The sequence below is a fragment of the Meles meles genome, chromosome 11, assembly GCF_922984935.1.
Source record: "Meles meles chromosome 11, mMelMel3.1 paternal haplotype, whole genome shotgun sequence".
In the NCBI taxonomy this organism is placed as follows: Eukaryota; Metazoa; Chordata; class Mammalia; order Carnivora; family Mustelidae; genus Meles; species Meles meles.
In genome coordinates, this window is record NC_060076.1 from 9,282,501 (window position 1) to 9,294,023 (window position 11,523).

General features: G+C 41.2%; 1 protein-coding gene across 2 annotated transcripts in view; it reads right to left on the reverse strand.

Annotated features, from left to right (window-relative positions):
- The window catches only part of PBX3 (PBX homeobox 3), a 212,874-nt gene extending 201,906 nt beyond the window's left edge, over window positions 1-10,968 (reverse strand). For both annotated transcript variants that reach the window (XM_046022725.1, XM_046022724.1), the window contains exons 1-2: window positions 10,647-10,968; window positions 9,634-9,707 (exon numbers count right to left, since the gene is read on the reverse strand). In XM_046022725.1, coding sequence (XP_045878681.1) covers window positions 9,634-9,707; window positions 10,647-10,846 — 274 coding nt within the window. In that variant the 5' untranslated portion in view covers window positions 10,847-10,968. The remainder of the gene's footprint in view (window positions 1-9,633; window positions 9,708-10,646) is intronic.
- Between the last annotated feature and the right edge of the window lie 555 nt (window positions 10,969-11,523).

The following is an 11,523-nucleotide window of genomic DNA, read 5'->3' on the forward strand; positions in this document are numbered from 1 at the left end:
GAATGTAAGATTATAGAGTCCATCATTTCATTTTCAGACATTCCATTTCTGTACGTGATCATAGTTAAAAGGTCAGGAACCAAGAAGTCAATAAGTTCCTAAGGATATCCTCAATACCACATCACTGCTCTAACAAGTGGTGAGCAAGAGGAAATTCAGTCACGTCAAACGCCCACACCCCTTATACAGTTAAAAGAATTTCCTTCATTTTTTTCCTCTACTGATTCCAACAAAGAAATATGGGAGAAAAACTGGAGGGTTCTCACTTATTTGAATAACAAGTGAAAATCTAAAAATATCTTCACTGTATGTTATTACCAACTGTATCACTGGGTTTTATAGTGACAGCCCTGTGCTATAATTTCTGGGAAAACCTCTACATAAAGCTCCATAAACCCAACCATTCCTGTAATGTATCGCCTTATCTAGCACACAATCATTTCAAACACAACTTTTCATGTTAGTATAATTTGTTCAAAAATGGTAATAAATACATCCATGAAGCCAGAGAAATCATTGCACAATCTATTGTAACTTGTTCTTACCATTCTGACAGTTAATCCTAAATCCAAGATCCAATATAAAAGAAAAATAAAATATTCCAATATTACTTGGTTTAATTAAAGATTTTCATTATACACCTACCTTTTAATGGACAAAGGCTTCCCAATCAACATTGTAAATAATCTGGGCCAACTACAGAGTAATATCTGTGAACAATTATCACAAAACTAAAACATGGATAGCTGTCAGTTGGTGGCAGAGTTCTTGCTTTCATAATAAATATAAAATCAATTTCCTGTTCTGGTTCCTATTCCAAGTTGAAAATGATATATCTGACTATGAATTCCAACTACCTCCATCCTTAGTGTTTTGTTTTTTTTTTTTGAAAGAAGTATGGGGAGAAAGAAACTTATGAGACCACCTGAGTCAATTCTTGTTCATTTGAGGACACTAAGATAGTAAAGGTTCCCACATAATATCACATATAAACTTGCCATTTCACTTACATATATTCTTTTAAATGCAGTGATTTCCCCCCATCAAACGCCAATCAAATATTTCAGGAGTCCCTCTCGATAATTTCTGTATAAATTCTTACATGCAAGGCTTTTGTACGTTTGAAAGCCTGTAAAAACCTTTTATTTAAAAAATAATAATATGCAATTTCAAAAGCTTTTTGTTCCCATTTCAATCAAAAATAACTTCATACGCTTTAAATGAAATTTTGCAAGTAATCATAGACTAATGAGGATTCATTGATTTAACTAGTTCAGGGAGTCTGAGAAGGGAATGAGAATTTAAAGTAAGCAAGTTATTTCATTTAGAAGGCCGGCTAATATGCAGGTACACTAAGTCCTCTTTATTGAGAAATGTAATCAGGACTTTTGTCTCAGGAGAGACTCTCATTGCCCTCTCTGTGTGCACATTCCTAACTCCTATTAACATTAACAGGCACCACACATGCACACGGAGGAGATGCCAGCCTTGGTAGTGTGTATGCATGGCAGCTGTGGTGACTAAATAATCCATATGGCTCTGAAGAGAAGTTATGGTTTACTAGGTCTAAAGTCACAGCCACAGTGGTGGAATTCAGACACTAGAAGCAAGCCTCAATACAAATGCTTTATTCAAACTCTCTCCTATCTAACCACAGCATGGTAGCAGTTAGGGCAGCCGTTTACAGTTCTACCTCTAGCAATGGTTTATAGAGGTTAAAAAAAAAAAAAAAGTTCCATGTTTGAGCAAATCTTAAATTCTTCATGGGCCCAGAGAAGTTCTGTCTTCCTCCCAGTCCACCACTCCAATCCCAGTATTCATTCATGCATTTCCCCACAAAATATAGAAAGTCATGTAGTAGCTTTACAGAGAGAAAAATCAAAAGTCTGGCTTAAACCACCACAGTCAGCAAAATCAGAGTCAAGTATGAAACTCAATCTTCAACATAAAAATCAAAAAATGCAGTGATCTTATACAACACATACATGCTGAAATGTAAATTCCACAGGTGTGTAAAGTACAGAGTATAACCACTAATTCTAATTGTTCCTGCTTCTAGGTATTGAAGTCAGTCTTACTCTTCATTTAATATAGTTTCCTGAAGCCCAAGTCAACAACTTACTCCTTTCCTTAGTGAAGAAATATTCTTGTGAAGTTCAGTTTAGGGAAGACATTACTGCACAAACACACACACAAGTTTACACTCTGAAAAGAGGTGCTAACAGTTTACTAGCCATGTTGGTGAAATTGGGCTTTAGAAAAAAAGACTAGACAACACAAAATTCTTAGTATATTCTCATGTAAGAGAGAGTACAATAAAAACTTCCTATTTGTATCTCCAATTAGGTCAGTTAATAGAAAAATTCTGTAACACCACGTTTCTATAATCATAAGAGGGGGGAAAAATACAGCAATGTTCTAGAAGCTTCTCTAGACCTTTCAATCAATTTTATTTATATGCAAAACCAAGAGAAACTGAAACACACACACACACACACACACACACACACAAAACAACCAAAAAAAAAAAAAAAAACAAAGCTCCTCCTGATGCTAAAGCTCTCAATTTACTGACAGGCAAATGGCTTCATGCTGCCACTTAATCTCATTTCTTGCATAATGCCCTCTAATTAGCATATCAAAGTGAATTAATACTTCTAGGGCATTAGCAATGGGGAAATCTGCTCCAGGCTCACAATAGCAGTTAAGAGAGAGCCAAGAAATCCTCAAAAACACCACAAACCACTTTGCATTGCAAAACTGTTCAATTTATTTATCCTCTCTCTCTAAACACTTTTACCGCACACTGTTTTACTACTGTTCACCAAACAAAATGATAATTGCCAAAGTTACCAGCATCTGTAATGCCTGTTTAGAATCTTAATTTAGATTATGTTGCAGATAATTTCTATATGCAACCATTTGTTCTATTATAAATGTTAATATAGAGACAGTGGAAATGTTGACATTCTCAATTAGTTAATTTGAATTTGAAATAAAATTTTATGGGATTTTAAAATTTATGAATTTTTTAATGTAAAAAGCCACCTGCTGGACTCTGATGCCTAAGAAATGTGCTTTGAAAACTGATGTATCACATAAAACAAAACAAACACACAAAAAATCATTTTGCCATAACATATGTCGAGTCTCCCAAATAATGGTTTAAACATTGTGAGGAATCATCAGCATTAAAAGGATTACATTGTATATGAAGTCCTCATTAATATGATTACACAAAAAGGGTTATTGTTCAAAATAGCTTTTTTAAAGCAGTTACACTCAAGAAAGAAAGTACAAAACTTTTAACAATTACTTTTATCCATAATTAATTGTAATTGTCTTCAGTCCTAATCAGCTACTATCATGCAGTCAGTCCCCCCCCAAAAAAAAGCCAGCTCAACTTAACACATTCTATCACCCCATTTTTTTGCTAGAGATACACTCAAATGTAGTATCAAAGCAAACTACCATTAACATCAAAAACTACAAACATATTATATTTACAGAATACATCTATAAAAAATAAGATTCTGATTAAGTATTCTACCTACAAAGTCAATAATTAGAATTAAGTCTGAAGATTATTGAAATTTATTTGAACATGTTCTGTGTCTGAAGGCATAAAAGATGCTTTATTTTTTCAGTGACTTGTTCAAGCATTGCTTATTAATTCATTTGCTAAATGTAACACTATAACCTTGCTGTGATAGCAATTTGTCTGACTAACTTCTGTAACTTTGTAAAAAAATCTGATAGTCAGGTCTGGAAAACTTCCACCAACTTAAAACTGCATAGTGATGTAAATTACTTACTCTCCTCATAGTTAAAGACTCAAACGGCTGAAGTACAGCAAACGCTTGAAAAGGTCAACATGAGGGGGTGGAGGGTGTGCAAGCTTTGTTAGTCAGTATCTACCTAAATCATGCTGATCCCACTGATAAATGGCTAAAACACAACCCTGCTGAGAAAACAAATAAAACATTATTCTCATAGTGTCAATACTGAAATAATAAATACCTGAAGATGTCCACATGTACCTGAATAGAGGAAAAAGAGTCTAAAATCTTCATTTAACTTTACATGTTTATGCTTATGTTTTAGGTATTTATTCTGAATAGATACCTCAATGGTATGAACATAAAGTGGTGACTGATTTAGGGCGTGGTTCATAATATGCGGTTTCAATTCTTTATGACCACACTTCATACAACAGAACTTCACCTTGTACAATGCCGCCATAAAGTATCGAAATATAAATAATCCAAGTAAGATGTTAAACTTAAATCTGTCTTGAAAGAAACCCTTGACAAAACTTACAAACTGAAATCTAAGAGCACAAGTGAAATTAATTAAAAGGGAAAGGATTATGGTTTGAAAGATGCACACAGATATATTTTATGAAAGCGGATGAAATGCTACGCTCTTCAGGGCAAATCAGGGCTTCCTTTGCCACTGTATTAATATACTTCTGATTAGGAATAAAAGTATGTAAATTAATAAAATAACATAGTAAAGTCCCAAGTAAAGGACAAAAACTACATAAATCTGTAATAACATGAACTCCACTAAAACTAAGGCATGAAAGAATTACTTGCACAGATGAAATTAGTACGGACAAGAGGTTCAATATATTTTTATCAGGAAGGAAAAAAAAGGGTTTTAAGATAGCTCCATATTTTTAAGATAATATAATACTTGATACTGTAGATCATAAAGTTCTAAACCAGTATCATAGGAGGATTTTTTTCTAGATTTTTTTAATGAATATATTGCATCTACTGTCTAAAAGAAGGAGAGGAAGGTGAGAAAGTTAGCAAAACACCACTCGTCTATATCTCCCCTCAACACCTCATTAAAAAGCTATAGTGAGCAATACAAGTCTATTAAAAATAGAAAAAAAAAGTCAATAAAAATATTCTTAAATTACTTTAAGGAAAAATTTGTGATAAAGCATATAATTTACATTTCTGAGACAGACTGACTTTTTCCCGTTTATTTAATATTTCCAATGTAAACAAGACATAATGTGTCTAAAACTGATATGAAATTTAAAGTGGTAAAAGTCCATTAAAATTTGCTTCAAAATAATTTTGAAAGGGTGGAAGTTACAGAGAAAACAAGATTGGCCAAGTGTTGCTAGCTGCTGAAAGTGGGGAATTAGTTCATGGGGGCTCAACTTTCTCTTCTCTCTACATGTTTTTTATGTTTCCAGTTGTCCATAATAAAAAGTTTTTAAAAACTAGAAAGTAAGTTCATTAAAACACAACAATGAATCATATATGCAACAGTGCATTTGCTTTTAAAAGTCTGGGACAAATAATGATCATTACATCGGAAATAATTTCAAGAGCAACTTAAAAGAATACATGCAATATATATAACCGCATTTAGTCTCATATATAACGGTTTTCATCTTTCCTGCTAAATTTTCACTTCACGGAATATTTGGTTTTTATACGCTGGGAATTAAAGAATGACATGGCACTGTACAAAGGAAAAAAAACAAATTTTAATATTGAAGCATGAAAAAAAAGAAAAAGAAGACTCCATTGAGTCTCTAAGCCTGTAGGATCAGAATTAAATAGAGGTGTTCACTGAGAGTACTGCTCTGTCCCTCTGAAATCTAGTCATACTGATAGCACTAAAGATAAAAGGTTTAATCGTATATATTACATTCTAAATGCATATAAAAACTCACATAACAAGCTACATTCTTGATCCAGTTTTGATATCTAAAATTGTTATGACTTGTTGGGGGGAGAAGAGGGTCCTTTAAAAGTAAAGCATTTTTAATAGTCATTTTCTTCTCCTTAAACATAAAAAATACTTCAACCAGCCCAACCAGCCAAGCAGCCCTTTCTCTTCCCCTGCGGACACCTCCTGCAGTAGAGAAGTTCATTAAGTTTTATGATCTTCCCAAGTCAGTCCTGCTTATAAGCCTCACAAAGGCCACAAATCTGGCAAACCATCATGTATGCCATTAGACATTACTAGTAAATGAACGCTATTTAGGGTTTGTGGTGGCAATAAATCAGAGTTTGGTTGGCAGCTATCAACATAGAGTATTTTAACCTACCATTAGAAAGGAAAAGGCCGTGTTGATTTTTTTTAAATACAAAATATTTTTTCACAATATGATACAGATTATATATAAAAATGTTAGATTTTCATTAGAATTTTTAAAAATACATTTATTTCTCAAAAAAGAACTCTCATAATTAAAGGCTTTGGAAAGAAGGCAGATTTATGAGGATGGAATATTTCACAAAGAAAAGTACTTCAACAATCAGATTAAGATGGCCAAAAAGATGTGAGGGAATGCACCAAAATAAGTATGTAGATGAGGAGACCTCAGACCATCAGGGATATTTAATAAGAGATTGATGGTAAAATATGACTAAAAAGTAATTAAGAGGAAAATCTTCATATATCAACAATTATCTTGCTGGTTGCTTAGTTTAAAATAGACAAATGTGTTGATTTTAAAGCCTGTAACTCTTCAGTTGCTTTCAAAATGCATAATATCACAATTCAACTAGAGATGACGTTTCTGCCCAAAAATAATCGTACAATGAATTTTACAAAGAATACATTTTCAAGAAAATCAAGCACCTTATAAGAAAAGTATACTTTCCCTACCTCTGAACAAGAAAATAATATAATTGTGGTAGATCACCCATTTATCTGTCAGAAGGGAAAAATATCTTTTCATATTTGGTAGGAGAGAAAAAGATGTTTTCCAAACTAAATCCCTCATGTGCATCAGAACTGGCTGTGTTCACTGCCTAATCAGAAACCTCAAAATCTACTGGCAGATCTATAAATACAGAAATTTTTTTAATGATTTTGTCTTATTTTAGGAGAAGCACAACTGAAATGACATTATCCATTGAAGTGACAGTTTCCCCCCTCCACCTTCCCACTAGTCAACCCCCTACCCCTCCATTATGCAGAATAGAGTCATCACATAATGTTCCGGTTTCTGTTACAAATGACTAGGTAAACTTTCTCTAGATTGCAGAGAATTAATCTTTGGATACTATATTATTAGGTAAAATAAAATGACCTAAAGAAAAACCATTATGCAATATACATGTATTCTACAACGGCTTATTTTATAAGTTCATGATGTTTCGAAAGCAGAACTGTGGGAACAGACGTGGGGAGGAAGAGGGGAGGCCTGGAATTTGCTGCCCCGCTTTCTTTGCCTTAGTAACACTAACATCTACACAGATGTTTTATTTCAAATTAAGGATACTAGGTCCAGCGTCCCTGTCTCCTTCTAAGACTAGTTTTGAAGGGTGAGATGGAGCTCTGGGTAGTAGGGGAGAAAGGAGAGGAGAGAAAGAGCTTCACCCCAATCAATCACTTGGTACTTAAATCCCCGTCCCTCTTGAGCTTAGAGAGGCAGGCAGGAAGATGCCTCTGCCCAGACAGCCGCCTTTACTCTTTGTCGGCCGTTGCCTTTTTACAAAAGAGATAACGTGCAAACTTGAATCTGCCGGCCAAAGCATAAAAAGAGGGTCTAATTTACAAGTTATCACTGAAAGCCTCAGAAACAATTTTCAAAACACAAAAATTTCCTTTGTCAGCTACCTCTTGCTTCTTAAATAGCAAGAGCCCTAGCAAAGCTCTCTGTGCCAGTAATCCCAGACTCTGAAAAGACTTGTTTCTTTTTCGTAACTCACCTTTGACATGAGGCTGACTATACTTTCCTTTCAGAATGGTGTAACTAAGTCTTGTGCAAATAAGCAACTAGAGGACTTATGCCTCCTAATTGAATTCTGCCTGCTGCTAAATGTCTAAACAAGAAAAGCAGTTTGCTGGGTTTGGTTCTCAAGCTGGCTAGGCCAAAACTTTAAAACGGCAAAAAAATAAATAAATAAATACAAATAACAAGAAGAGGGTGATAGGGGAAGAATATCAATCCCGTCTCCCTAGTAATATAATGCCGTGTAAGTTGAATCAATCTTAATATTCACAACATAGTCAATACCCCAGTGCTTAGCTGTCAGCAGAAACTGAAGTGGAGTCCTGATAGCAAGAAAATCCTTGGACATTAAGCAACATAATTTACTGAGAACTGTACACTTTTAGGCTTCTAAACTAAGAATCTTCAAGATGTAATGCTTGATATTTTATTTCATAGTCAGATAAAAATTATCTACCATTTTAAATCACAATGCTTCCTAAAGGGAGCTAAAAATCAACACAGAGTAAGTTAGTGATTTAAAATGCCTGTGGTTTTCAAAATGTAAAATCCATCTTTAAAAGAATCACTCAACATTTACAAACCATGAATGCTACATGAATGAAAAGCAGGAAAACTAGTCTTTAAGGATTTCAATATTTTCTGTTAATTATGGTTTTAGCATATATTTTAATAGGTAGCAATAACCCATCATCTTCTCTTGATTACCTTTAGAATCAGAATAGCATTGCAGAGTGAAAAATATGTTTAAAAGGAGGACAATTCTTCTACCAACTAACATGTATATTCAGTGTGCTATCATTTGTGCACTCGATTTAAACACGATGACTTTTAATCTTTTAAATAGCATTACTTGGATATCGGATATTGCTATATCCTGGATTTTAACTTTCTCTTCTTTGCCTCAACTTAAAAAACAGCAACTTTATAATACCTTATGCGCGCGCGCGCGTACACACACACACACACACACACACACACACACACCAGTAAAGCTTGTTTAAGGCACTTGTTTGCCATATACAGGGCAGATAATGCCAAATCTGAACTAAAGCATCTAAATTAAATTTCTAATTCCACTTGAGTTCCTACTGTCACTTCAAGGCTAAAATACCTTTAATTTTAAAAAGTCTAACAAGAAAATTAAATTGAAATGAATTGCCAGGAATGTCTGTTTGTGTAGTTTTTATTCCAGCACTTCTGTAAAACCTGTCTTCTCATATGTTCCCTGCCTTGAACACTTCAAAAATTGTTTAACCTGCTAATGTGAACCTTTTTCTACTTTATAAAATATATTAAACATATTTACAATGTAATGATTTCAAGCATAAAATTCAATGAAAGTAGTAATAGATGTAATACATTGTGTACGCCTAAACACACCATTACCCTTTCTTGCTTCTCAAAAGTAGCCTTCCCAACTAAAACACTAATTCAAACATCCTACTGGAGTCTGTTCAATTGCATCTATTCTTCTATCTGTGGAGCTGAAGCTTCGAACTGTCTAAGTAAAACAAAGTTCAGGCGATGCTTCTCCCTGGGACTCAGTCCCTGGCATCCAGTCTCCCGTTGCTCCTTTTTAAAAACTGACATACAAACAAGGGGAAAAGGAGCGGGAGAGGGCGGCCGGAGAGGGCGGCCGGCGCTCCGGGCCCCCTCCCTGCTTGCAGCCAGGGGCGGCCGCCTGGGGACAGCGACCCAGCCCCGTCCGCATCTACACTTCATTTTATACCGGCAGCGGAACTGAGAAATCGACTCCAGATTTATTGCAGTTTTTTCTCAAGATCAGGAGGTGGGAAGGAGAGAATGATCAAAGATGGCGGTGCCCAAAAGCAGCAGCTCTCAACTGGAGAGTGGAAGGAGTAGCTCTGACCCCACCTCGGGGGTCTCCAGGCCCACTGCGGGGCGCAGCCTCTTACCTGTTTTCTCTTTGATCTCACACAGGACGCTGAAGAGCGCGGGTTTCATTCTGTGACAGTTCAGGGCATGTTTCCTAAAAAACAAATAGCAAAACACAAAGGTATTAGCATCACCTATGGAATAATATGGCGCCTTCCTTTAAGTTAGACCAAGATTTAATTCCGGCCTTCTATTTTGGAAGGCTCCTTGGAACCATGGCAAGTCAACAGAAACTCAAGTTGATTAGTTAGCGACAGCCCGCAAGCTCCGGCGGCTAAAGCTCCAGCCCCAACGAGGCGCGACCCATCTGCCCGGCAGGCAGCCGCCTCGGCGACCGCAGGGCGCGAACCCGCGCGGGGAGCCTAGATAGCGGGGCAGACGACGGCGACCCGGGAGAGGGGATGGCGCGGAGGGGCTCCGGCGTCCGCCCTCCGCAGGGGGAGCGGCCGCGGCGCCTGCGACCGGCCGACTGCGGCCAGCGGGCGGTGACAGCTCGGCAAAGTTTGCGAGACGGCCCTCCCTTCCCCGAGAACTTGGCCGCCCGCACCCGGACCCGCCAGGGAACCGCCCATCGCCCCGCGCCCTCCCGGCTGGGGCGGCAGCCCGCACGACGAGGTCGTCCCGCGGCCAAGTGGAGCCCCGCGCCGCGACTCCGGGCCGGAGGAGAAAGTTGCACTTCCCGCAAGTGCGGCCCGGGGCCCTCTCGGGGCGGCGTGCACAGGGTCCAGGCGGGAGGTTTGAATCCGTGGGAGGGGGCCGGGCTGCTAGAAGGCCGGACGGGGGAGGGCGAGAAAACCACAAAATCCGCGTGGCACCAAGTCTGTCCCGAGCCCAGAGAGCAACTTTGCCGACACCCGCCCGCGTCGAGGGGTGCGGGCAAGTCCCCCCGAGGCCCGGGCAGGCGGCCGGTTTGCAGAGAAAGTTCCCCGCCCAGGGCTGAGGCCCCTGCCCCGGGCGCCACCCCGGGCCCCGACTCGGCCGCGGGCCCGGCTCTCGCACACACACAAAAGATGCTTAATGAGACGACACCAACTTTGCTTGCGCCTCGTCCAAGCTCTGGTCGGTGATGGTCATGATCTGGTGGAGGATGTCGCCGATGTCCTGCTTCCTGCCGTCGCCGTCCGCCCCTTCGTGGCCGTGCGGGGGAGGCGGCAGGGCCATGCCCCCCTGCACCGAGTGGCCAGCCAGGTTCACCCCGGCCAGAGTCTGCAGCATCCTGGATTGATCGTCCATCCCGCCGCGCGCGGGCGGGAGCGGGCGGCGGCGGCGGCTGAGGCGAAGGCTGAGGCGGCGGCAGCGGCGGCGGCGGCGGCGGCGGCGACGAGGGAGGAGAAGAAAGGGGGGGAGGGGGAGGGGGAGGCGGCCGCGCGCTCCCCGCCCGCGCGGGGAGGGGGCGGCCCGGCCGGCGGGGCCCGCGGCTGAGGCGGTGCGGACCGGCGCCCGGCTTCGGCTTCCGCCGCCGCCGAAGCTCAGGAGAAGCGCCGGGCGGAAGCGCCGGGCTCCGCGGCGGTGGCGGAGGCGGAGGCAGCGGCGCCCGCTGCCCTCACGCGGCCGCCGCGCCGCCTCCGCGCCGCCGCGCGCCCCGCCGGGCGGCCCCGCGCAACTTGCTCCTCAGCGCCCGCCGAGTTGCCGGGACGCCAGCCGCCCCCAGCGCCAGCCTGCGCACTCCCCTCTCTCCGCCGCCGCCGCCTCCGCCGCCGCCTCGGCCGGGCGGGATCCGAGCCCCGGCGGCCCCGGGGGAGGGAGCGGCGGCGGCAGGCGGCGGCGAAGGAGGAGGCCGGCGGGCGGGCCGAGGGGAGCGAAGGGGGCGGAGGAGGAAAGTTTGGGAGCGGGCGGGCCGGCGCAGCGGGGCGCGGAGCCCGATGGAGGGCCCCGGCGGGCCGCGCGCCGGGCGGACAGCAGATTGATGG